Genomic DNA, 27,565 nt, shown 5'->3' on the forward strand with positions numbered 1-27,565 from the left:
AATTCCTCAAGGTTCGAGCTAGTTTATTTTAATTTTTAATTATTAAACAACTGGGTACACAAAATATCTATCCGGTGACGTTTAGTTTTTTTTTTAACTGCCTTGTGCTAAATATATAATAATAAATCGGTTGCAAAAATCTACCAAATACGAAAATCTGTCGTGCCTATTAAATCAATCCTAAAAAATTACTAAAGATACCGAGATATAATTTTTATTTTCCTTGATTTAGTTATCATTATAAGGCAGTTAATACGGCTATACGAAAAAAGCAAAAAATAGTGAAAATACATTTCTCAATCAGTAGGCAATAGATAATACATCCTTGTAAAGTTTGTGTATAAATTTACAAATTAATGTGATATTTATCAAAGTAGTTTATAATAAATCAATGCTGTATTTAACAATAATAAAGCATAGAAATTATTTTCTGGGCAACGGGCATTAAGTAGTTTTTAAAAAAATAACAATTGCGCTTAGACTATAGTACCCAACAAAAGCGATACAATTGCCTGAGTGCGTTGTTTAGAAAATTGTTTAATTTAATTTTTTATTATGTTTTTTGATAGTTTTATATTGATTTTTATGATCTTTCACAGTGTGAAAACAAAAATTAATAATTATTATTCCGTATTTAAAAAGGTAATCCCGCCCATTATAATATGATTTTATTTATTATTTATGTGTGAGACTGAGAGTGACTGACTGACTGTAATATGGTGTTTTGTCTTTTTTTGTTGTTGTTGTAAAGAAATACGTCTCCAAAGAGGGGTGCAGAGAGATAATGTCTCTTACATATTATATAGTCGGCAATTAGATAAGAATTTGAAAAGATAAGAAATGTTGGAATTCGAAATGCGAGTAGAACAAATATTGTTGAGAAGTATTTCTTAAAGACTAAGTCATCTCATAAAAGTTGAAAAATGAAAAAGGGGTATTTATGGACTTCTGAGAATTGGGTTCTGATCGAGAATGTTTAAGAAGGCGAAGAAATAAAAAATAAATCAAAGCAGTTCTAGAAATCACTCTTTCTTGACCAAAAACGTTCAAAATGTCTTGAAGAGAAATAAATCAGAAGCTCCCAGCGATTTGTTTAAACGTTGCTCGAGGACGTTTAAACAAATAATGATTATTATCATTTGTTTTCCGATTTCCATTATTAAAGTGGCTCGGCTGTCACGTGACTAGTCAATTAGTCAACTTGTATGACGTAAATTAAAAAAAATGCTCTAAAAATATCGTAAACTAGACAATTTATATGACTTTTTACAAATTTTCTTCATGATAAAAACTTTTTTGAAACTTATTCACCGATTAATTTTTGTACAATTAACATTATTGTAAGTTTCTTAAATAAACTTAAATAACGTAAGTAACGTATAGATAAGTATTATATCATAATATGTCAAAGGTGGAGATGTGGGTAGCCCAGTTGCCTCCGGTTACAGAGTACCCCGCTTCGTACCTAGCCTTGTCCCGATTAATTTTTAATTAAATAAGGTATTATGCCGAGAGAATGTTATTTTTTTAGATAATTGTTCTGGGAACCAAAAGCGACAAATAAGTAAGAGGTATATTTTATGTTATTTTAATTCCCACCCCCTGACAGACGAGTGATTTATGACATAAATAGGAAAGTGGGTAAAAGAATATGTTCTCCTATTACAAAATCTTATAAAATTTCATTTGACAATAATAAATTTTATCATGAACAAACAAAAAAGCAAGCAAAATAAGTATTTTTTTAATATTTTGTAATAGGCGAATATGTTATAAAAAAGTGGGATAAAATATATAACATATTCTCCTGTTACAAAATTTCAAATTTTGTTCTCAACGAGCGATTTTTTTATAATTACAAATTTTATTATTTTGTAATAGGAGAATATGAGTAAGATAAGCCATTTGACATGTTCTCCTATTAAAAAGTGCCAAATTTTAGCATAACCAAGTCATTCTTGTACATATTTTGTAACAGGACAACATGATTTTAAATGATTTATTTAAATTCCCACCCCCTGACAGAATAGTGATTTATGACATATGTATAACTGATGTTATTTATAGCCAGAGGGCGGAGTATACAGATAATTTAAACTATAAAAGAGTGGAAAATTTTTAACAACAGGAAAAATTCATTTAATTTAAAAGTAAAAAATGTTAACCACACCACGATACGAACCAGCGTACATTAGTTTCGAAGGCTAGTGCTATATCCACACAACCATCCGTCTTATTACTAATCATATAATTAACTTGATACTTACCTTTACTAAATAATTAATTAATTGATAATTTTGTTCTGAAAGAAAGAACGGGATAGAAAATCTAAAAAATAAAACAAAATTTAAAGTATATAACGATTTTTATTTATTTAATGGTTTTATTTCATTTTAAATACTCCAATAATACAACAGAATCTGCATTTAAATCAATTTTTAATTGTTTACCAATTATATTATATAATTCACAACCATTAATACCTAGAGGTTCTGATACTTTAATCACTAAATCATCTTCATTTAATATATGACCCTGTGATTGAGATCTTTTCATAACAATACTTTTACCAAGTTTATGTGCGCATGATAATTCAGATATTTGAAAGGATTTCTTTGAAATACCTAACATAGTTTCTAAATTCCTAACACGTGATACCATTTTTGAAAATGTTGTTGGCGTTAGCGAACACTGATGATCCGATCCATTTTGAAAATGATTTAAAGTAAAATGTCGTTCAATAATCTACAAAACATCATTAATTATAATTAATTTAAAAAGTGGAAGTCAGTCATAGGGACTGTCAACAGAAACGAAAACTTAAAACTTTGGAATAGCTGTGTTTTTTTTTATAGTATGAATAGTTAAAATTTAATAATTTGTAAACAATTTTAAAAAACGACAGCTATGAACAGTAATTAGAAGTTACCAAAGATCAGAATCACTAGCTTTAATTATTATACATATATTACATATCCTCTAACGCGCCTATAAAGGTTTTCACTTCAAAAATGTTCTTTACAAAATCACTCACCTTAGCACCTAAAGTCACTGCTGCAATCGTACAATCACTGTTCAATTCGTGTCCTGAGTAACCGATTAATATATCAGGGAACATTTTTTGATATAATTGAATAACTTTTAGATTAATATCTTCAGCTGGTAATGGATATGCTGAGACACAATGCATTAATACGAAATTTTTATGATAGTTTGTGACAATTTCGTAAATTTTTTGTACAGTTTCTATATTTTGCATACCTAAAAGAAAATATGTAAGTATAGAAGTTTCACAGCAGAAGCACAACTGAACACAGTCCTTCACCGAATCGCCGATGGTGCACCCTGTATAGGAACCTCACCTGTAGATATAACTAATGGAACATTTTTTTTCGCTGCATGCTCAATTAATGGAAAATTATTTGCATCTCCTGATCCAATTTTCAAAAAAGGTACATTTAATTGATCACATAATATATCTACAGAATTAATGTCCATTGCAGATGCAGTTAATGGAATATTAAGTGATTTTGCATACTCGATCAATTCCAAATACTCATCAATTGTAAATTCTAAATGTTGTTTATGTTCGCCATATGTATTACCCCAAGAATTCTTATTTTTATAAGGACGCTCTAACGCTTTTTGAGTAAATTTCATATTTAAATCACTTTTTTGAAATTTCACACAATTTGCACCACTTTTCTAAATGGAAAAATGTAGTCATTAGAATAAATTAGGTATATTTATACCAGCCTTGTTCAGAATATTAATTCCCATTCGATTTGAGGACTCTCTTAAGAGCCAGCACAAAATCGAATGTGCATTTAACTTTTTTCTTTTTTTTTCGTTAGGCAATTTGTATAGCATATCTGTAAACAAATTGCCTATAAATAAAAAGGAAATCAAATATATTGATATTTTGTATCACTAATTTCAGAATTAATAATAACAGAATTCTTTACGGGTCGAGCTAGTTACATGTAAATACCCTAGTGGAGTCATTTAGATATTCTTGATTCAGAGTCTGTTCGAATTATCACAACTTGATAACACAATTATACTCTAATTATAGTGTTTCTAAATTAATTGAATTACCTTAGCAGCTAAAATTAATTTTTTTGCAAGTTCAACATTTCCTTGATGATTTTGTCCAATTTCAGCAATAAAATATGTTTGACTATTATTGTCAATATATGAATTCGGTTCAATTTGAAAACTTGACATTATTATAGCTGATATCTGCTGGAGTGTTAAATAATAAACAAAATTATATACATATATTAAAATATTAAATTCATAATTACCCTTATTAATACAAACAATGAAAACTATTAATTAATGGCACTATAATTTTCTTCTCAGTCTGTTTTTATTACTTAAAAAAAAAAAAATAAAGTTTTTTTGGGAATCGTAAATATTAAAATTTAAAAAAAAAATATCTATTTACAAACAAATTTGATAATTTGTAGATAAAAATAAGTTCAATTTTAGATGTAAAAGATCATCTGCTTATCGCATTCTTTTATTTATTCATTGTGTAAAATTGTATAAAGTGTGTAGCTTTTAAGATAAAGACACCCCCTTAACTCCTACTTCTTACCTTATCGTCTCTACTTATTAACCTTTCATCTCTCCTCATACAAAAATATATCTTTTACTCACCTTTTCTGACTTAACTTACTTTCTTAATAACTTAGACGCCATTTATTTTAATTAAATAAAAAAATACTTGCCATACCATGAAATCATAAAAAAATTGACAATGCTTTATGGGAGACACGCAGGATGACTGTTCAGAATCACATCTAATGAATTATCAAACAAGCAGGCAGTTTCCAGAATCATAACTTAGTGACAGTTTTTCAAATCTTCCCCTGGGGGGGAATATGACAAATAGAAATTCGAGGAACCTTACAGGGCGACTTGGAACATTACCTACTATCATATTTAAGGAAGTTCCTTCACCAGCGATAGAAAAAAATAAATTAGTAGAAAATGATCCAAATTTTTAGTATGTTGTAGTTAACGATACATATTATTAAATCAAAAAAAAAATTTAGGTATCTTATCGATCAATTAAGAGAGTAATTAATTAATTAAAAATACATTAAATAACATAGCATGATATGAGGATGATTATGTTAGCTATGTTATTTAGTGTATTTTTAATTAATTAATTACTCTCTTAATTGATCGATAAGATACCCAAATTTTTTTTGATTTAATAATATGTATCGTTAACTACAACATACTAAAAATTTGGATCATTTTCTACTAATTTATTTTTTCTATTACTGGTGAGGGACCCTCCTTAAGGCTCAGCAGACGGTTACCATGACCATCAGTAAATCATATATGTACATCTCTCTAACTAAAATGTCTTACTTATTTGAATGTGAAACTCCTGAAATTACGAAAATTTCCTTGAAAATAATTCAAAACAAATATATTGTTATTTAGTTACATATCTCATAGAAAATTCAAAAATATTAATTTTTGTATTATTGGCGACCGTCAAAATGTCCACTTAATAATTTAACGCAAAATTTTAAAATAATTTAATATTTATTTATTTATATCACGTTATGACATCACATACTGGTTTTTTGTACAAAAATTTAAAAAAACAAACAAAAACATATTTATACGTATTCAACTCGTTTCTTCATCCGATTTAACAATTAACGGTTCTGAATCCGATCGTTTTTTCATTTCACCACCTACAATACCCCCAATATTGTTGGTCGTATCAGCACATATAGTACTATCTAAATCATTTTCTTCATTTAATTCCTTTTGAATATTCGGCACACTTTTTGACATACTATCCGTATCGTCGATATCGGTCATCTCTTTCGTAGATGGGGCCGTTATTTCATTCTGTTGTTGCTCTAATCGTAATAATTCTTCATTTAAACATACATTTTTCAAGTCTACAGAACTATTTGAAAAAATTGCTGTTACTCCAAAACCGGATTCAGTGAAATCGTATTTTTTCTTGCTATCTGATGATTCATTGGACGTTGAATTTGTCATGTGACCTCCTGTACCTGTTGGTGATTTCACTGGGGTTGAGGTTGATGTTAAGCTATCTTTAATCGTATCCTTAGATGGAATTGTCGGTAACTTTCCATTATTTGTAGGGCTATTTAATAGTGGACTATTTGCACTACGACCCACCGGAGATGAGGTACTTAAATTTTTGTCTTGACGATGTTGTTGTATTAAATAGCATGCCGTACCCAATATAACAATATTAATTAAAATACGAAATGTTAAAATATTTAAATATCCAATAAATAAAAGTGTTATAGACGTTGGACCTTGAATATGAAGCGCATGCGCTAAAACACGTACCATAACAACACCTAACGGTAATGGTATGAAACCCATACGACGTGCAACTAAATCTGAATGATCGGAAAAAGCATTCTTTTGTCGCGTTTGTGCCATATCGTACGCTAAACTCGTTGTATAATCTCGATAAACGTCTTCTTGGAGTTCGTTGAAACGTGTGATAAAGCAATGTTTTGTCCAATCGACTAACATTTCAACAAATAGCACAAGAAAACAATCAGGTATTAATACCCAAAAACGTTCCTCTTTCCATGAATATTCTTTCATTGTTTCCAAAACAACGATAAATAATAATACAAATAAATGAAAACGTTCACGTACATCGCTACATGATACTTGAAATAAATTATTTTTATCGAATTTTTTAAATACGCTACCTTTTAACTCGACAAACTGGAAAAGAAGATTGAAAAAAATTAAAAATTATTTGGTAATTTAACAGCATTTTGAAGTGGAAACTACGTTTGGGGTCGTAAATCGTAGTCGTACTCAAATGTAGCACAGGGATCCTCAAATGTGTGGACTCCTCAAAGGTGTGTCAAATGAACGTAAACCTGGTATCGGTAACGAGATACAGGGACATTCTTAGAAATATTGAAGCCGACGAGTTTCCTAGAAATGACACAAGGCTGTTACAAGCTTCAATAGGCATCCAGGAGTTCCGTTTGTGAACTGCAAGCTGTTCGTGAATGAGAATGACATAAAAAAATGCCAATGTTAGACGTACTTGTGGTACTACAAGACAGATAAATATGGTCTGAGTACAATCATAGGCGATCCGAAAATCTTATATCGCTTCCAAGGGCCGACAGGCACACTGGATCTGACAGTTTACCACGATTATTGCAGAAGTTATCACAGATGAGAGGAGAAAGAAACGCGATGTCTCATCTTTTCTGTCACTGTCCAGCTTTTCGTTTCTTACAAGCTTGTGCAGTTATTTTTATGGAGCATTTGAACAATACTTACGTTATTTGACATCATAATGGTTAACAATGCCTTGTTATTTGAATTAATGGCAACATTTAAAGTTGTAGCTTGAAGTAAAACCAATACACTATGTAAAACTGTCAAATATTAAGGAAAATTACAATATACAGTCAACTCTAGGTGAGTGAGATCCAGAAGCGGATTAAGAAATTTGGATCCCGTAAGCAGTTTTAAAAATTAGCGCCCCCATAATAAGAATCTATCAATAAAGATCTGTTTTTAGTTGTTTAGTTTCAAGTTCTATATTTCTTAGAATCTGTAAAATCACGTTGGTTGTTCGGAGACGTACTCGGGCTCGAGCTATTGTTGTTAAGCAAGAACGTAGATAGATACATTCATCAAAAAAGAACTTTTCTATATCACCCGAATACATCGTTACTCACATAATTGCTCTATTTTGAACTTCTTCAGTGTTCAAACTGATCTAATTGCTAAGAAACGAAAATTTACTGTAAAAATTGCTTTTCAGTTCTCGTCTCTTTTGTTGTTCAATCACAAACCTGTCTATAATTTCTAGATATACTGTCATTCTAAATGTTTCTCGAGCAAATAATCAAGAAACAAAATCTTCGATAGATTCATCTGCTGAGGGCTTTCCCTTCCGTATCCTCTTTGTGTCCTGTTCATAATGTTTGAGAGTTCCAAACCTTGCTGTTCATTTTTGTTAAAATCTTATATTTGTGCCTCTTTTAATCTCGCGCCTACTTTGCTTTATAGATAATCCGCCTCTGAAACTGACCCAATATATATTTACTTACAAAGCAAGCAAATGTTTGCTACATGTAATGCTATCTAAAGTGAGAAACAGGGCATTCTATAAAAGAAGAAAGTCGCTTTTTCCTTCTTTTTGCTTGTGAACCTTGTACTTCGTACATTAAAAAAAAAAGGATACAGACATATGCAACAGTAAAAATAAAATGTAAAACAACACCAGCATGCTCTCGACGTCGATCACGTGGCTCGGTAGCTGTCCAAAACAATGCATCAATAATATCTTGTCCGAATGCAGAAAATAAACGATCACCTACTTCTAACATATTATAAAAGATATATAATTTAATCACTGATTGACTTTTAATCATGTGATATAACATATTTGTATCTAGATAAAATAAACATATGCTACAAATGATTATTATAAACGCTTTTAATAGATCACATATTTCAGCTGGTTTTAATTGTGTGCTGCGTGCTGAAGATGAAACATCTGATTTAAATCTGAAATTTATAAAAAAAAAAAACAACATAAAATTTATTCGAAATAATCATTGGGAAAATTAAAAGAGTGTCTCGGAATAGGGTATTATCGTTAGTCAAAAATAAATCATGAAATTTGAAAAAAGTTACAATTTATGTAAAAATATACTTAAATATTCTGATTTCGAGTCATAATAACACATTTTTCTTTTAAAATATTAAAATTAAAAATCGTAATTTTTAAACTGTATATCACCTAAAACGCGGGTAAGGACGGCTGTGATGTCATAGCGGTATGAGTCATAGACCATCAGTTAGTTCAGTGTAGACAGTTGGGTATAATGTATACATAGATAATAAGTATTTATATTTCTTATAATCAGATGTCTATGAATATATCTCTCAAAATTATTTGTGTTATTTTGTATAGTGATACCCATATTACGTCATCAAATTGGATGCCCGTGTTTTTGACAGTTTAAAAAAGGTTTAAAATTTAATTTAAGTTTTTGGCAAGAAAGCGTGAGTATTTTTCCGAAATAAATTTTTGGTGGCTTTTTATTAGCAAAATCAACATTTTGAAATACTTTTTCAAAAGTAGTGGAATACCCTATTATCGTATACGGAATCGGTACGATAAAAGAACAAGTTTAAATGTGAATGCGATCTTTATCGTCTACAATCTACATTTATCGTGACTGCCTTGTCACAGTATATCTCAAAGAAATTGAATGTGAACGAAATTTCGTCGCAAAAGTTTATATCTGAGTACTGCAACTGTTGCCGTGAAAATCAGTTTTTAATATTACCATACTTAGTTCCAAATTTTGACACTACACTCTTAATAACAGTGTGTGAGTTTTAACGCCAGATGGCCGATAGTGGCACTAAATTTAAATGAATGGGCTAGGCAAGCAGTTAAACGTTATCGATCTAATTCATTTGCTAGCTATTTCAACTGTTTGATTAAATGGCTGTGTACCGTTAAAGCCACTAGTTGAACAGCACCTTTTAGTAAAATTAAGCTAATTGGCGGCGATCAATGCTGTTTTTTTCAGAATAGTAGTGCTCTTTTCGGCTAGTACGGCTTTTCGGCTGTTATACAATTGAATAAAGAAATTTATTGGAATTTGAAAAAATTATTATGAGGAATTAATTGAAACGACTCTAATATCCATCACATCGTAATTAAAAAGAAAGAATATCATCTCCTACCTTACCTTAAGTACTTATTAAATGGCCGCATTAATAAACGACGAAGTGCTAATATAAAGCGTATCGGTAAAAATGTATAAACATATAAAAATGAATCAGCGCATTGTAAAAAACCATAAATCATAAATTTTTCCATTTCTCGAGGTATATTCATAAATGAATAAACTTTTTCACGACGTGCAGCATATTGTTCCTCATCATTTTCCAATAAATAACCTCTAGTAAGTTCAACATTTAGAAATGATAGAATTGATGGCAATTCATCTGTAAAATTCATATTTTTTTAAAAACAAGTGTTATTTTACGATAAAAATATTGAATTTTCCGTATTAAATACAATTTTTTATTTTTGAGGTTACCTTTCTTTCTGTTCTCATTTTCATTTAGCCGATCATCCATTTTTGGCTTAAATTCTGGATTATTATATAAATCTTCTACCTTATTCTCATAATTATTAAATTTTGTTGTATTTTGAAATCGTATAGTTTTCTCTGGCGTTGATGAGCTAAACATTGCATCTTTCACTGACATAATTGCATGACGAATAACGTCTTGTTTATAAACATAAGGAGATTGAATTTTTTAAAGCAGGTTTCACATTAAAACACCAGGTAAAAATAATTCATACAGGATTAAAGTACGGTTTTTCCTACATAACGCGATATAAATAACTTGGGTACTAAATATTTTACTTTTAAAAATTGATAAATAATTTTCTTTTTAATTATAGTTACAATGACAAGAGGTTTTTTATTTTTTTATGAGAAGTACAAAACAAATTGGTATATTAAATCAAAGTCCAAAAATCAGACATTTTATTGATAACTTGAAATAATCATTTTGTTTTAAAATCCAAAAATTATGCAGTTTGTTTTCTAGAATCTTTATACAATAATAGGGAATATTCATGTATTTTTTTTATATTTTTAATTCATTGTTTACACCGTTATAATAAAGTAAAAATATAAATACTCCTTAAAAATGTTGTATTTAGGTAAGTGTAAAAAAATATTTAAAATACATTATAATTTTGAGATATTTAAACGCAGTTTTTTGGCGCTCTCTGTTGATGACGTATAAGTACGTGATCTGTCAATTGGTGACAGTTCAATGTATAATTTACACTTTAAAAAAATGAATTTACAACACAGAATTTACACTCGTTATTATTAAGTTTTCTAATAAAAAGCCGTAGAATAATATAATTTAATGAAATACCATATAAAATGTAAGTAATTAATATCATACAGTATGTCAACAAATTTGACAAGCCCATACTTTGATGTCACATCCGTATAAAAATTTGAATTTCCGTTTTAGAAATATTTAAATGCCCTCACTGAATTAGTACTTTTATTAATAAATTTTAAGTAATTAAAAAGATATTAATTACTAAAATAATGGTTTTGTTGAAATGTCCAGTCATTAAAGTTACGGAAGAAAAATATTTGAACCAAATTTAAATTTCATGAATATTTCCTATTGTATTCTGAGCCTTGATATAAAAAAAAGGGACGGTAGGCTGATCCTAAATCAGGAAATATGTGTTGGATTGAATATCGCGGCTTAAATTTTTGGGGGAGATAGAAAAATTTGAGAGGAGAAAGGCCATAGGTTTGAATTTTTATACCATGTATATATGAAATATACATAGTATATTAAGTTTAGTCCCAAGTTTGTAACGCTTAAAAATAATGATGCTAGGAAAAAAATTTTGTCATAGGTGTTCATAAAATCACCTAATTAGTCCATTTCCGGTTGTCCGTCCGTCCGTCCGTCCGTCTGTGGACACGATAACTCAAAAACGAAAAAAGATATCGACCTGAAATTTTTACAGCGTATTCAGGACGTAAAAAGTGAGGTCAAGTTCGTAAATGAGCATCATAGGTCAATTGGGTCTTGGGTCCGTAAGACCCATCTTGTAAACCGTTAGAGATAGAACAAAAGTTTAAATGTAAAAAATGTTCCTTATCAAAAATTAAACAACTTTTGTTTGAAACATTTTTTCGTAAACATCACTGTTTACCCGTGAGGGCGCCAAGTAGGCGGAAATTTTATAATATTATGTACTATACTTGATTATCAGTTATGTATGTGTCACATGTTTGTATGTGTTATGTGATAAAGAAATCAACACTGACTATGCATGGTATTTCAACAATTAACTCAGTCAATTGTTTGTTTTCACTTGTTTATATTTGAGTTTAAATAAAATAAGTTTTATTCCAATTTTTTTTAATTACCATTTTTTACATTTTCCGGGTCCTAAAATTGATCCTTATAATTAAAAAAAAACCCATAAACTGATTTCCGCACCTCTAACAATATATTAAAAACCCAGTAACTGTTTTTTAACAATTTCTACCTCCATATATATAGTGTTCGCGAGAAAATTCGGTTTCTGCCACATACTTACCGGTCGTGGCAGCACCGAGCATTACCGAATACTCACGATGTTATTCGGAAGTAACTAATAATAACAATTTTTGTCTCTTATTTTCACAATTCCTTATGCAATAAGTTTCATTAATTGTTTTTTTTTTTCAATAATTTAAATTTGATATTTACTATACCATTTACAAGTAAACAATTGAAAATTAGTCATAACAACACTTTCTAACGGCAAAATTATCCATTGGCGGTGGCGTCGTTTGGATTGTCCACACAATGACTATAACGCACCCAACGAATAAGACAAATTAATTTTTATTAAAAATTAATTAAAATGATTAACGCCTATTCACGTGTTACGTTTTTGCCACATACAATACAATGAACATGCCTGTCGGTGACAACAGCAATCGTTTCCGAACACTTGCGATACTTACGACATCTTACTGCATCATACATTCGGTCTTACCGAAGGCAATCTTGAATAAATCGGACTTTGTTTTATAAAAACCGGCTGTTGACTGGTATTTTACATTATATTAATTGGTTGTACTTTCTTACGAATCACAGATATATATGTGGTCAAACCATTGGCTTTCCAAGCGGTACTTTTAATTGAAATTTTATCCTCGTATGACTTCATTCATATTTGATATTACCTGATGATTAATTAATCGGAATTTCCATAAGGAAAAAAACAATTTTAACAAAGATATACCTCTTACACTTTCTAGAATCAGATAACATTTGGAATTTAAGCATAACGGATCGAAAGATAGTTAAATTATTGACGTGACAATATGAGACTGTTCTATTTAAGTGCATTAGTGTTAATAGCATTATTTACGAATAAAATAAGTGCAGCCCGTTATGTGGCTTTGGGAAATTCACGTTATAGACCATACGAAAATCTATTTAATAAAAAACCAAAATTAAATTTTCGTAAACAATATTATAATCGTTACATTTCGGATGCTGTAAATGAAATTGATAATGGCCGTCCAAAAATCCGTGTCTGTTTTAATAATGTGATAACAATTGAAGATCCAATGTTAAATCGTTATGATCCAATTTACAAAGATAGTCGAATAATTGCTGAATATGATTTTTCGAAAATTAGTAAATATACATCGTTGAAATTTTATTTAACAAGACGAAATTGTCATATAAATCTTGATTTTGATCGATCATTACAAGGAGGTACTTTGGGATACACAACATTCGCTGTTTATAATGGTAAACCTCATGCTGATGTTTTTATGGATCGTGGACAAATTCAAAATTTAGCATCTAGCTTGAGAATTCCATACTTGAAAGCCTATATGCAAGTATTGATGCATGAAATATTACATGGATTGGGTTTGGGGCACAGTGAAGATGATCATAATTCGAAATCAATTATTCGGGCTGTTTATGATGGCACAAATCAACAATTATTGTATAAAAAAGATGTATACAATTTACGTTCGATTTATGGGGCTCGAAGACGACAATTAGCTTTTCCGAATGGTACTATGGTTGAATTTGATTTTTCAGAGCCAAGAGAATGGGATGATTTAGTTTTGAGAAATATGGAAGATAATTCTCCAGAAATTAAAGATGTATCATCGACAACGAATAATCCAGTTAAAACTTCAACGGAAAATTCAGTTAAAACTTCAACGAATCCTTCATCGACAACTGCTAATATTCCGGTTAAACCAACAACGGATAATCCAGTTAAAACCTCATCAACAACTGAAAATGCTCCAGTTAAATCCACAACGAATAAATCGTTTGTACCTACTGGAAAAGTCGAACCAATTGACCCACCACCTCTTGAAGCGACAACAAGTTCACAGATAAATCAATCGACAACAGAAAAGCCAACTGAATCAACAACAGAAGCAATTAAAACGACAACACGTAGACCTGCAAAAACAACAACGAAAAGACCAGCGAAGACAACAACTAAAGAACCACCTTCCAAGAGACCAACTCTCAGACCTCTAAAGACTACAAGTGCACCAGGTGGCACGACAGAGAAAACATTGTTAGATTTGCAAAAAGAATTGTCTAAAATTAAATATTCACATTTACATAGAAAAAAGATTCAAGAATAGAGAGAGACAATATATGGACTGATATTTTCTTTCGTTTTGAGTGCTTGTGATATTTTGAAATAAAAGAAATGAGTTTTTTATTTGGTGCAGTAATTTTGCTTTAATATTACAGTTCGTGATTTCTTTCAGCAAAATTTGTACTAACATGGTACTATATCGACTATGCAAAGGGCGAACAATCTTTTCAAGCAATTATTAACAATATTTGAGGAGAAGATGAAAAAAGTGTTTTTTGGATACGTTTATAATACAGTAAAGCCAAGAAATCCGCTAATCTTATACATGTATTATATATATGTAATACAAATTGCCTATTTATTAATTTTTTAAGTCAAGTTTATACGGATCGTTTCATTTAATTAACAATTTATTGTTTATTAACAAATAGAATCCGTTTTTTTCAAATTGTAACACCTTTTTATTGTAAAATAAATTATTAGCGTTTAGAAAATATAAACTTAAGATTTTTGTTTTAATTTGAATTTAACTGACATTATCAATTTGAGCGCTCCTTACTCTAGCGCAGAAACAATAGGGGCTCGGGCTAAATTTTTTTATCATTTCAGATGAAGAATGCTTACTCCACGAATAGAAAAGTGAAGTTGGTTCTGTGACACTTACAAATACAAAGTTATATACTTTCTTATTATATACTTATCACACATATGAGGTCTAAGGTCTAACCTTTAACCTTTTGAATTTTATCCTTTTTGGACTACACTTTCCTTAATGGAATTCCCTTAAGGAAAAAATAGAATGTTAATAAAAAGAAATTTTACAATTTTTGTCACTTAGATTGTGCTCGAAATTTGACCGAAAAGTATTCATATAAAAATATATCGAATTAATAATTGCATAACAATGCGACTGTTGCTTTTAAGTGTATTAGTGTTAATAGCATTCTTTACGAATGTAATAAGTGCAGATCGTTATGTTTCGATGGAAAATTCACGTTATAGACCATACGAAAATCTATTTAATAAAAAACCAAAATTAAATTTTCGTAAAACATATTACAATCGTTACATATCGAATAGTGTACATCAAATTCATAAGAACAGTCCTAAAGTTAATGTTTGTTTTAAAAATGTGATAACAATTGACGATCCACTCTTAAAAGGATATGATCCAATTTACAAAGATAGTCGAATAATCGCTGAATACTTATTTTCGAAGATTAGTAAATATACATCTTTAAAATTTTATCTAACAACACGAAATTGTGATATGGATCTTGATTTTGATCATCCATTCCAACAAAATTTTTTGGGTTGGACAACATTCTATGTTGAAAAAGGCAAACCGCAAGCAACAGTTCAGATCGATCGTATGCAAATTAAAAATTATGCTCAAAGTGCGCGCATTTCATATTTAAGAGCGTACATGCAAGTATTAATGCATGAAATATTACATGGATTGGGTTTGGGACACAGTGAAGACGATCTTAATTCGAAGTCAATGATTCGGGCTGTTTATGATGGCACAAATCAACAATTATTGTATAAAAAAGATGTTTACAATTTACGTTCAATTTATGGGGCACGTAGACGGCAAGTAGCTCCTTCGAATGGTACAACCATTGAGTTTGGTTACCCAGATCCGACTGAATGGGATGATTTAGTTTTGAGAAATATGGAAGATAATTCACCGGAAATTGCTAAAGAAGTCTCACCAACAACGAATAATTCAATTAAAAATAAGACAAATAAGCCATCTGTAGCAACTGGAGCAATTGAATTGGTTGATCCGTTACCTGTTGAAACAAGTTCAAAATCCAATAAATCAAATGAGAAACCATCCAAAACGACAACAAAAAACCCATTCGAAACAAAAAAAGGTAGGTCAGACAAAACGACAACAGAAAGGCCAGTAATATCAGAGTCAGATTTGCAAAAAGAATTTAGTAGAGGAAAATATTTATTAAGTACTAAAAGATCCGTTGAATCATCAACTTATAAACCTTACATAACAACACGAAAGCCAGTTAAAACAACAACGGAGAAATTGACTGAAATTTCAGAAGCAGATTTGCAAAAAGAATTTAGTAGAGGAAAATATTTATTAACTACTAAAAGAACCGTTGAATCATCAACTTATAAACCTTACATAACAACACGAAAGCAAATTAAAACAACAACGGAAAAATTGCCTGATATTTCAGATGCGGATTTGCAAAAAGAATTTAGTCGAGTAAAATATTTATTAACTACTAAAAGATCCGTTGAATAACCATACTCATAAACCTTCCATAACAACACGAAATCAAGTTAAAACAACAACCGATAAAAGGACAAGAACTTCAGAGACAGAATTACAAAACGAATTTAGTAAAGCTAAATATTTAGTGTTGAAAAATCGAGAATAGAAAGATTAGCGGCCTGACACACGCCAATAATTAATTATTTTCTTATAATTATTAATTCATATCTGAGGTCACGTCAAAAACATTGATTAGCCACAAGCTATTAATTAAATTTTTCTTGTTATGACAAGACAAATTTCCTTATTGGAATCAGAAATTTCATGAGGAAAAAAACAAAATATAAAAAGATAACTCTTTTATAAATTTTTATTGTTTTGATAATATATCCCAAATAGGGAATATTCATGCATTTTTTTTATATTTTTAATTTATTGTTTACACCGTTATAACAAAGTAAAAATATAAATACTGTTTAAAAATACTGTGTTTAAGTGCAAAAAATATTTAAAATACATTATAATTTTGAGATATTTAAGGTAGTACCTACACGAAAGTGATATTCCAAGAATTTCTCAAAACTCAGAATATAAAATATTTAATTCATAATACACTTGCTGTTAAAATTAGAAGATGATTTACCATGCCATACATGAGATATTAGCAATTAAAAGTGACGCAATTTGTACGTGTACATGGGAGAAGTGTATAAAAATACACAAATTTACAAATATTATATTTATTTACCAATGAATGACGTCCACCATCTCTATGAAAAACTAATATAATGTAGAATACTATATTTAGAAAATATATAAATAAAAATAAAAATTATTTACCATATAGTTTCGATAAAAAACTTAAATAAATAACTCGTTTTAGCGATAATTTTTGTGGAAAGCATATAAAAACTAATGGTAAAGGTATATATCAAAGTATGTGTGTGTATACGTATAGAATATATAATTGTGAGTAACTACAGTCTTGTGAAAATAATATATGGTATATGTATAATAGTCATAGCACAGTTAATGCACTGAATGATAGTATTAGTCCAAAACTTTTTGACTGGACGGTCGCGGAGGAACTACCTTAAACGCAGTTTTTTGGCGCTCTCTGTTGATGACGAATAAGTACGTGATCTGTCAATTGGTGACAGTTCAATGTATAATTTACACTTTAAAAAAATGAATTTACAACACAGAATTTACACTCGTTATTATTAAGTTTTCTAATAAAAAGCCGTAGAATAATATAATTTAATGAAATACCATATAAAATGTAAGTATTATTGAATTTGTACTTTTATTAATTAATTTTAAGTAATCAAAAAGATTTTAATTACTAAAATAATGGTTTAGTTGAAATGTCCAGTCATTAAAGTTACGGAAGAAAAATATTTGAACCAAATTTAAATTTCATGAATATTCCCTATTTAAGCGAAATGGATGAATATAAATAAAAATTTATTAAAAAAAAGTTACATTAGTTTGGGTTTTGGAGAATATTTTACGATCGAATAACAATGAGATTGTTGCATTTGAGTGAATTAGTGTTAATAGCATTCTTCACGAATGAAATAAGTGCAAACCGTTATATATCGATGAAAAGCTTACGTTACAAACCATACGATAAACTCTTTAAAAACAAACCAAAATTAAATTTTCCTGAAATATTGTTGCTCCAAACTATTTATAGATATTTTTAGTGGCTTGAAAGAAAGGGTTTAATAAATTAAAAAATATTTCGAATATAAAAGAATATATTTCTTTAAAAAATTACTTTCAATATGAAAAAATAAACAATATATACAAATGTATTTTGGGATTACTTTTTCTAACTTGGACTTTAGAACTTATTTGCGTTAATGAATTTCGAACTTTCGACAATATCAATTATAGTTACAAAAAAAAATTAAAAAATTGATTAAAATAAGTTTATATACATAGATTTCTATTCAATAAAGCCCTCGGTAAAATTAAAGAATAATTTAAGTCATATTTGGATACCCATTCGTATTATCAACCCGCAATTGGATTTGCATGAATTGTCACACAATTAATTCGCGTCTCTGTAAAGGGTTTATAATTTTTTGCATTTACAGGTAATTTTTCTAATTCGTCTAATGTATCAAAACCATCAATAACTCTGTAAAAAAAAAAGATAAAAAAGTTTCATTAAATTTGCACTTAAGCGGCTTTTATTAAAAATTTTCGGATCGGCTAGCTTTAATTTAGCTATTTTCCTGTCGCTAAAGGGCAAATTTAATAGGGAATATTCATGTATTTTTTTTATATTTTTAATTCATTGTTTACACCGTTATAAGAAAGTAAAAAATATAAATACTGCTTAAAAATGTTGTATTTAAGTGTAAAAAAATATTTAATATACATTATAATTTTGAGATATTTAAACGCAGTTATTTGGCGCTCTCTGTTGATGACGTATAAGTACGTGGTCTGTCAATTTTTGACAGTTAAATGTATAATTTACACTTAAAAAAAATGACTTTACAACACTCGTTATTATTAAGTTTTCTAATAAAAAGCCGTAGAATTATATAATTTAATGAAATACCATATAAAATGTAAGTAATTAATATCGTACAGTATGTCAACAAATTTGACAAGCCCATACTTTAATGTCACGCCCGTATAAAAATTAGAATTTCCGTTTTAGAAATTTTTAAATGCCCTCACTGAATTTGTACTTTTATTAATTAATTTTAAGTAATTAAAAATATATTAATTGCTATAATAATGGTTTAGTTGAAATGTCCAGTCATTAAAGTTACGGAAGAAAAATATTTGAACCAAATTTAAATTTCATGAATATTCCCAATTCCCGAAAAACTTTCGTTTATAAAATTTATAACTTACTTTCCAAAAATTGTATACTTTAAATCTAAATGTGGTTGTGGTCCATATGTAATAAAAAATTGACTACCATTTGTATTTGGCCCATTATTTGCCATTGATACTATCCCTCTTTCGTTATGCTAAAATAAAAAAATCGATAATATAAACAATTGTTTCAATAAAATAAAATTTATATATTTAATTTATACTTTTAATTCTTCCTTAAATTCATCCTCAAATTTCTTATTCCAAATTGATGTGCCACCTTTACCGGTTCCTGTAGGATCTCCTGTTTGAACAATAAAACCTTTAATATTCCTATGGAATAAACATCCATTATAAAAATCACTAGCACAGAGTGCTAAAAAGTTTTCGCATGCCATTGGACAACTTTCGCAGAATAATTCAATTTTTATATCACCAACATCGGTATGTAATGTTACAGCCTGAAATAAAAATTTATTTAACAAAGAATCCAGGTAATTTCAGAGCTAAATTTAGGGTGGATAACTCTTCGGGGGGTTTTCGAAACTTGTATCCGTGCAAACATTCTCAGAAAGGGGTTTCTGTGGAGTGTTGCCGGAGTATGAACGAAGTTTGTTATACTCTCTGAGAACCAGCAACAGTCCATAAATACTACGTTAGAACATCGGTGATACTCCAGAGGAACAGCAGCAATACTACTTTGATACTCTGTGAAAAGACCACGGAAATTCCGAAAGAATCTCGTGAAAACTCTACAAATGCTTATACTTCGAATAAACTTTCAAGTTTCGACCGGGTCAAAAAATGACACGAGTGGAAACCGTAGAGCTAATAAAATTTTACCATTTTTTATAAAAACACACAAAAATAATTATAAGTTTGATATTCTGGCAGTTGTGTGTAAATTTAAGGTTAGTTTGTATTCTTTCTTTTACTCTACGGTTTATACATAGAGATAGTACCATAGAGCTGCAAAATTGTCGTCAAACCAGTGTTGCCAGAGTGGTTTGGTCGAAAGTTACGTTGGCATGCCTGAAAAGTTACATTTTTAAACTAAAACTTACGTAGTGGTAATTTTTAGTTTACAGATCATAAATTATTATTATTTTCTATTTTCTTGTACATTATTTGTAGTATAATTTTAAAAGTTTATTTAAAAAATTATATTTATCATCATATTTATAATTTTTTTAATTTTTTGAGGTTGTTTTTGTTCGAATGCTGCCGTAAATATTGCAATGTTTGTTTGTTTTTTTAAATATTTTATTTTATTTTTACCTGTTTTGTAATTCTTGAAAAGTTACTTAAATATAACTTAAATTGTTTTTTACATACATGTTACATGAACTGATCAAAAGTTACGTAAAATGTAAAAAATGTAACCTTCTGGCAACACTGCGTCAAACGGTTGTTCCCAGTAGAGAGCGACCAGATAGATTAGGCACGTATTGCTGTCCTCACCTCTCGTATATATAAATTTCTATCATTTTCTACCTCTCAGCTCTCTCACTGCGATCAAGAATTCACTTATTATTGTTATTCTGAATTCACTTATTTTAAATATAATTCAATTGGGATCTGACAAAAGGAGGCATGACACCTGGTTGTCAAAGTAGAAACTAATTTCAAGTTACAGCTTTTAGTGTTGAGCATTGAAAAGTTTGGAGTTGGTTACTTTTTGCAAGTTATAATTACAACAATAATATAATTACAACAATTGATAAAAAATTAAATTATTTCGTCTGGAAAGTATTTACCTCAATTTAAAAGTAGAGAAAAGTAAAGAGCTGTGTGAAAAATTGCCAAAGTCGTTTCAATACGAATACAGATCTGAGTTTTCATAATTTGCCTCAAGCAGGCAAATATTACATGAAAGTTGAAAATTATTTTGGTAATTTTGAGAAAATTGATGTCTTAAATTATGGCAGAAAACACTGCAATTAAAAAATATCTTACCAAGTCAAAAAGGGTGCTTACTTCATTAAAAAAAAATTATTATGTCTTATCAAGTAAGTACAATGTTTATAATGTATTATTGAGCTAATATGTATTATTGAGCTAAAAAGATTACTGTGTTTTGGCATCTCTTTTAAATTAGTTGTTTATAAACAGTATGACGTTAAACTGAGCACATCCTCCTCACTTTCGACTTCATTTTTTCCACATTTAATCACATGACTGCTTTCAAAAGTCTTTCACCTTCAGTAAAATTGCGATTTCTCGGTTTTGTTTGTCCCCAACAACAAATTTCATTAATATTAATCATTCTCTTCTTGAAAAATTGCACAAAGGGTATGTATTGCTATGTTATTTTTAAAATTTGTCACTTTATGTCAGCCATGTTGTTTTAGCCCCGCCCATATGTCAGATCCCAATAATTATTGCGTTTTCTATGTCTCTATGTCTACACAGCTCTATGATATTATCTCAATGGGTTGGCATCATAGAATGAAAAATTTATTCTTTGATACCAATTGAGTTGTCAAATTTTGTTATCAACTGTTAAAACTACGGTAAAAACACCTAGGAGATTTACGATCCGTGTTAGGACGGCTTAAAGTATGTTAGGAATTTAAAATACCGATGAATTAAATTGCTTAAACTTTACCAAAAAATAGAAAATATTAAAAAAACCTTTAAAATGAATGTGATAAGTGCAGTAAAAATGTATGTTACAAAAATGACAGATGACAGTGGACCAGGAATGAAAATATTATTGATGGATAAAGAAACGGTTTGTTGTTTCACGACTTTCTGAAATTTATTCTCATTTAACTAGGAATTATATTTTAGACAAGTATTGTGAGTATGGTCTATTGTCAATCTGAGATACTTCAACGTGAAGTGTATTTACTGGAACGATTAGATAGCGGTTCTCGAGATGATAAGGATTCTGGATTACGACATTTAAAATGTTTAATATTTTTACGACCTACACAACAAAATATTCGTTTATTATGTAACGAATTAAAAAATCCAAAATATGGTTCATATTATATTTGTAAGTGTTTAAAATTCCAATAATATTAATAATTATTAATTTTTATTCTTATTTATTACCCAAAAAAATATCAAAATAGAATGTATTGTAATCGAGTCAGGTCCAAATACTTTTAACCCACCCTCAAATTTTGGAGTTTTGCTTTTCGCAAAGAGTAGTGGAGTTTCGAGTTGTGGAGTTTCTTATCATTTATCAGATAATTGGGAGTTGCAACCCCCAACTAGTAATAATTATTCGTAAAAATTTAAACCGAAAACCGAAACAACCCGTTTTGAAAAGTTCAAACTTAGACTACCATATGACAATATTTGTACTTACCATTTATCAAATAACTGGGAGTTACAACCTCGCCACCTGGTGATAATAATTATTACTAATTAAAACAGTAGGTTGACCCTTTTTGAATAGTTCCAATTAAGACTACCGGGTTCCTTACCAATTATCAATAACTAAATTAATTTTCTGTTACAAACAGATTTCAGCAACATTTTAGCTAAAGCTGATGTAAAAACATTAGCGGAATTCGATGAACAAGAAGTAGTTAAAGAATTACAAGAATTATACGCTGATTATTTAGCAGTAAATACACATTTTTTTTCATTAGGAATTCCATGTTGCATTGAAAGTAAGTTTTATTGTCTTCTAAATTTTATTTTTTGAATTAAAATAATTTCTATTTTTTATTTAAAGATGGACAATGGGATAAAATCTTACTGACACGAACAATACAAGGCGTGACAGCTGTACTTTTATCGTTAAAAAAATGCCCATTAATACGATATCAAGCGAATTCAACGCCATGCAAAAAATTAGGTGAAGGTATACGTGAAATATTATCCAAAGAAAATGCTCTGTTTGATTTTCGACGTAACGAAGTTCCTCTATTGTTACTGTTAGATCGACGAGATGACCCTATCACGCCCCTTTTAAATCAAGTATGTATTAAAATCAAGTGTTTTGCTCTATCAAAGCCAAAATTTTATTCAATTTCGATAAACCAAATATAGTTCTATTAAATTTTGGGTCATAAATTAATAAACTTTTTTAGTGGACATATCAAGCAATGGTACATGAATTATTAACAATATCAAATAATCGTGTAAATTTATCAAATATACCGGGTATCTCAAAAGAATTGTATGAAGTTGTTTTATCAGCTGAACAAGATGACTTCTACGCTGAAGTAAGTAATCGATAATAAAATAAAAATATTATTTATATTAAAAAGAAACTTTTTTTTTTAAATCTTTAGAATTTATATAAAAATTTTGGTGAAATTGGACAAACAATTAAAGAATTAATGGAAGAATTTCAAAAACGTGCAAGAAAACATCAAAAAGTTGAAAGTATTGCTGATATGAAACAATTTGTTGAAACATATCCACAATTTAAGGTAAATCCATAAATTCAAGTTCAAATACATTGCCTATTTAGAAAAATTGCAAGCGAAAAAGTCGAATTAATTTAAAAGAATCCATTAACACGCCTGTAAATTGAAGACGAACCCAAGGCCGGATTAACCATATCGAGACCCCTAAGCAATGCAAGTTAATGGCCCCTTTTAAGCAGTTTGAAGGTCTTCAACTCTTTCCAAGTTCGTGAAGGGATATGAGTAAAATGAGACGCGGGTTTTTTAATTTTAAGTACAGTAACGTAACGCATTCATATTATTAGTTCTGCTACTCGATACTAAATGGTTCTGTTTTGTAAGTATGAATGATTTCTGACAGCATGCGTCGACAAAAAGCCTTACCTATTGTCATTGAAGATCTAATCTTAATGAGGCCCTGGAGGAACCGTATTTGAGCGTATATTGTTGCCATCGAGACTTTAATTTTGACCAACAGTTATTTCGATCCATTTCTCTGTAAACTAAAAAAGTTTATTACATTGATAACTTCCTTAGACAATTATAATATAAATTGAAAATTTCTTCCAGAAAATGTCCGGAACAGTATCAAAACACGTAACTGTCGTTGGTGAATTATCAGCAATGATTAGTAAACACATATTATTGGAAGTTTCTGAGATTGAACAAGAATTAGCATCACAAAATGATCATTCTCAACATTTACAGGTACTTTTGACTCTTGGGATTATGATTCCAAAACTGTATACTCGACAATAAATTATCGTGGAATCCTCTTCCAAGGGGGATTGGTAAAATATTACTTCACCAAATCTTATACAATATTTTCAATTTAATCAAAAGAAATGGCCTTTAACCAGTTATCAGTTGTAACTGAAAAATGAAATTGCATGATCGAAAAAAGAAAAAGACATTCGTTTCAACTTTTTCTGAGTTATTTTGTTGTCGAGTACAGTTAAGGTGGAAATAAAAATATATTTTCTGAAGTTTGCCTATATTATAAATTAATTTTTCTATAATAATTTTCCAGAGTATAAGAAAATTAATAAATAATAGTAAAGTACGTGAAATTGACGCTGTACGATTAGTTATGTTGTACGCATTGCGTTATGAAAAACATAGTAATAACGATATCCAAGGTTTAGTGGACTTATTAAAAAAGAAAGGTGTTAGCGAAAAAATGATTAAGGTAATAATAATAATAATAATAATACGTAAGAGAGCACCGAAAATGGGTTCATAGACCAAGATGTTCTCTGTGCCCCCCTTGAGAACAACCTGTCACTCGAAGGCGAGACGCCTCCAGGTTAGAGAAGCAAATGAAGCTATATGATTCTTCCGGGACCAGACATCATGCAGAAATCCCACAGCTTTTAAGACGGGATTTCTCTCAGACTAAATAGTTCAAAGGTTTCGGACCCAAACTTTCTAAACCTGACACTGCATGTTTTCTGGAGGTGCAGATAACATGTATGGAAGTTTCATTGTCCTCCATATAAGCCCTCAAAGCGATCAAAGAGATAATTTATTACAGAGAGATAAAATTCCGCTTAAAAAGACTGTTGGACATAACGGCTATAATTGTAGATTTGTTTAATATCGTTAAAACCAATTTTGATTACACTTAAAATAATTTTTACAGGGTGTCTCAAATATCATAGAGTATGGAGGTACACAAGCTCGACAAAGTGATATATTAGGAATACAAGATGCTGTGAAAAAAACGAAACGTTTATTTAAAGTACGTTTTAATTTAATTCGAAATGGCTTTTCTTTCATTTTTTTTTTATTCGTTCGTGTGTGTAGGGTTTAAGTGGCGTGGAAAATGTTTACACACAACATCAACCATTAGTAATTGAAACATTAGAAGAATTATTGAAAGGAAAATTACGTGAAAATTTATATCCATTTTTGGGCAGTCAACAAAATTATAAACGACCACAGGATATTATTGTTTTTATTGTGGGTGGAGTTACCTATGAGGAGTCTCTAGCTGTTAATGTAAGTTCTTTTTTTTTTTAGACATTTTGGAATACTAGATCTAAAGACTTTATGTTCTAATGTTTGATTAGTACCTTAATTTCTATTACAGGGAGGTGGGGAACAGTGGAACACGGGGTACAATGGAACAATCGTAATATTTGTACCTTATTCCAAGAAAATTTCAGAACGATTTACACAGAATTATTAAGTTAACCCGACTTAATAATTTTGAATAATTTGTTCTGAAATTTTCTTGCAATAAGGTATAAATATTAAAGTTGTTCCATTGTGCCCCGTGTTCCACCGTGCACCACCTTCCCTTACAAATTTATTTGGAAAGATTTCAAATATAATTATAACCGTTTATTTTGTAGAATTTTATGTTAGATAATCCATCGGTGAGTGTTGTACTTGGTGGAACTGATATTCATAATACAACAAGTTTTTTACAAGAATTAGAATGTGCTGTTCGAGGATCAACGTACAAAAAATTCACATAATTTTGTAAAAATTCGTATATATTTTTTTTAAGTATTATTTATAAAATTAATATATATTTTTGTTTTGTAAGTTTAATGTACCCCTAAATGAAAATTAATGTGCAAAATTTTGATTTCGCATTTATTAAATAATAAAAATTATTTAAAATTATTGTATATTGGAGTTTCATTTTTTGTTTGTTTCCTATTTACCATTTTTGCTTCGAATAGTTAAGGAATTTTAAAACTGGTTGAAATTGCCTGTACTAGAACTTTGTTTAATATCTTTATGTCGTCCTAGAATACAGGATGAACTATTTTTATCCATAATGGAAAAAATCTAGTACGTTAATCTTTAATCTCAAAATTTTTTCTGTATTTAGCCACAAGATTTTTCCACTTATTGCGATTAAAATGGTCCTTCTGTTTATAATTCTTTGTCTTCAGTCTTATGTTTCTACTTTCTTTATAAATTGTCTCCTCAATTGCCCCACTTTTTGTTTACTCTGTAAATTTGTTTGATGAAAATGTACATTTTTTTTGTTATAAATAAATAAAAATCGTTATATATTTTAATTTTTCTATCCTATTTTTTCTTCCAGAACAAGATTATCAATTAATTAATTATTTAGTAAAGGTAAGTATTAAGTTAATTATATGATAATAAATATCCTGAGTGGCTGAGTGTGTATAACACTTACTTCGGATACCAAGGTACGCTGGTTCGTATCCTGGCGTGGTCAACATTTTTACTTTTTAATTAAATAAGTTTTTTCTGATATTAAAAATTTTCCACTCTTGATAATAATGTCAGTTATACATATGTCATAAATCACTATTCTGTCAGGGGGTGGGAATTTAAATAATCATAAATACATCTCACTCCTTAAAATTTCAATTCCCACCCACTGACAGAATAGTGATTTATGACATAAGTAGGAAGGTGGGACTAACATAATTTTTTTTTGTTGTGAAATAACGAAAAAAATGGCTTGGTTATGCTAAAATTTGAAACATTTTAATAGGAGAACATGTCATATAGTTTATCTCACTCATATTCTCCTATTACAAAATATTAAAAAAAATACTTATTTTGCTTGCTTTTTTGTTGTACATGCTAAAACTACTTGTTAAATGAAATTTTATAAGATTTTGTAATAGGAGAACATGTTATTTGACAAAAAAAATTAATTGTTAGTCCAACTTTTTTACTTATGTCATAAATCACTCTTCTGTCAGGGGGTGGGAATTAAAATAATATAAAATATAAATACCTCGCTCTTTTACTTATTTGTCGCTCTTGGTTAAAACAATTATCTTAATAAAAAAAAATTAATGAAATTTTTTATTTAATTAAAAATTAATGGGAATAATGCTAGATACGAACCGAGGTACTTAATACCCGTAGGCGACTATGCTAGCCACTACTCTACCT

The 27,565-nt window shown here is 29.3% G+C and overlaps 4 protein-coding genes across 6 annotated transcripts; 1 reads left to right on the top strand and 3 right to left on the bottom strand.

Annotated features, from left to right (window-relative positions):
- Positions 1-2,388: 2,388 nt before the first annotated feature.
- On the bottom strand, positions 2,389-4,383 carry LOC123298907 (sialic acid synthase). The gene is made up of 5 exons (XM_044881006.1): positions 4,308-4,383; positions 4,099-4,242; positions 3,363-3,705; positions 3,035-3,261; positions 2,389-2,745 (listed from the first exon to the last, which is right to left on the bottom strand). The coding sequence occupies exons 2-5, from the start codon at positions 4,225-4,227 to the stop codon at positions 2,389-2,391; spliced, it is 1,056 nt and encodes a 351-aa protein (XP_044736941.1). The 5' UTR covers positions 4,228-4,242; positions 4,308-4,383.
- A 1,203-nt stretch (positions 4,384-5,586) lies between these two features.
- Positions 5,587-10,371, bottom strand: LOC123299300 (protein TAPT1 homolog). 2 transcript variants are annotated; one of them, XM_044881658.1, is made up of 5 exons: positions 10,122-10,371; positions 9,777-10,026; positions 8,243-8,568; positions 7,330-7,427; positions 5,587-6,753 (listed from the first exon to the last, which is right to left on the bottom strand). In XM_044881658.1, exons 1-5 carry the CDS (start codon positions 10,291-10,293, stop codon positions 5,656-5,658), a joined length of 1,944 nt encoding a protein of 647 aa, XP_044737593.1. In that variant the 5' UTR covers positions 10,294-10,371; the 3' UTR covers positions 5,587-5,655. The 2 variants fall into 2 exon arrangements, with proteins under 2 accessions (XP_044737593.1, XP_044737592.1); XM_044881657.1 differs by having other exon boundaries at positions 9,768-10,026; positions 10,122-10,370.
- A 7,892-nt stretch (positions 10,372-18,263) lies between these two features.
- LOC123299347 (peptidyl-prolyl cis-trans isomerase-like 3) lies at positions 18,264-20,275 on the bottom strand. Its single transcript, XM_044881724.1, has 4 exons — positions 20,142-20,275; positions 19,523-19,759; positions 19,335-19,453; positions 18,264-18,603 (listed from the first exon to the last, which is right to left on the bottom strand). The coding sequence occupies exons 1-4, from the start codon at positions 20,142-20,144 to the stop codon at positions 18,477-18,479; spliced, it is 486 nt and encodes a 161-aa protein (XP_044737659.1). The 5' UTR covers positions 20,145-20,275; the 3' UTR covers positions 18,264-18,476.
- Positions 20,276-21,789: 1,514 nt separating this feature from the next.
- Positions 21,790-26,229, top strand: LOC123299306 (vacuolar protein sorting-associated protein 45). 2 transcript variants are annotated; one of them, XM_044881665.1, is made up of 11 exons: positions 21,790-22,032; positions 22,092-22,299; positions 22,775-22,924; positions 22,990-23,234; positions 23,348-23,482; positions 23,552-23,692; positions 24,239-24,376; positions 24,699-24,857; positions 25,311-25,409; positions 25,475-25,669; positions 26,026-26,229. In XM_044881665.1, exons 1-11 carry the CDS (start codon positions 21,940-21,942, stop codon positions 26,149-26,151), a joined length of 1,689 nt encoding a protein of 562 aa, XP_044737600.1. In that variant the 5' UTR covers positions 21,790-21,939; the 3' UTR covers positions 26,152-26,229. The 2 variants fall into 2 exon arrangements, with proteins under 2 accessions (XP_044737600.1, XP_044737601.1); XM_044881666.1 differs by having other exon boundaries at positions 24,699-24,836; positions 25,475-25,663.
- Positions 26,230-27,565: the final 1,336 nt, after the last annotated feature.

The sequence above is a fragment of the Chrysoperla carnea genome, chromosome 4, assembly GCF_905475395.1.
Source record: "Chrysoperla carnea chromosome 4, inChrCarn1.1, whole genome shotgun sequence".
NCBI classification, from domain to species: Eukaryota; Metazoa; Arthropoda; class Insecta; order Neuroptera; family Chrysopidae; genus Chrysoperla; species Chrysoperla carnea.

Bases quoted from the DNA above. Each gene is read 5' to 3' on its own strand.
- LOC123298907 (XM_044881006.1), bottom strand. From the start codon at position 4,227: ATGTCAAGTTTTCAAATTGAACCGAATTCATATATTGACAATAATAGT. The intron at 3,706-4,098 runs GTAATTCAATTA...TTTTCCATTTAG, and splicing joins AATTAATTTTAGCTGCTAAG to AAAAGTGGTGCAAATTGTGT. The intron at 2,746-3,034 runs GTGAGTGATTTT...GATGTTTTGTAG, and splicing joins CAGTGACTTTAGGTGCTAAG to ATTATTGAACGACATTTTAC.
- LOC123299300 (XM_044881657.1), bottom strand. From the start codon at position 10,293: ATGTCAGTGAAAGATGCAATGTTTAGCTCATCAACGCCAGAGAAAACT. The intron at 7,428-8,242 runs GTATCCTTTTTT...AATATTTGACAG, and splicing joins TTTTACTGTTGCATATGTCT to TTTTACATAGTGTATTGGTT. The intron at 6,754-7,329 runs GTAAGTATTGTT...CTTCTTTTCCAG, and splicing joins CCATTATGATGTCAAATAAC to TTTGTCGAGTTAAAAGGTAG.
- LOC123299347 (XM_044881724.1), bottom strand. The intron at 19,454-19,522 runs GTATAAATTAAA...TTTTTATTTTAG, and splicing joins AATTTAAGGAAGAATTAAAA to CATAACGAAAGAGGGATAGT. The intron at 18,604-19,334 runs GTAAGTTATAAA...TTTTTTTTACAG, and splicing joins AAGTATACAATTTTTGGAAA to AGTTATTGATGGTTTTGATA.
- LOC123299306 (XM_044881665.1), top strand. From the start codon at position 21,940: ATGAATGTGATAAGTGCAGTAAAAATGTATGTTACAAAAATGACAGAT. The intron at 24,858-25,310 runs GTAATAATAATA...TAATTTTTACAG, and splicing joins TTAGCGAAAAAATGATTAAG to GGTGTCTCAAATATCATAGA. The intron at 25,670-26,025 runs GTAAGTTCTTTT...TTTATTTTGTAG, and splicing joins AGGAGTCTCTAGCTGTTAAT to AATTTTATGTTAGATAATCC.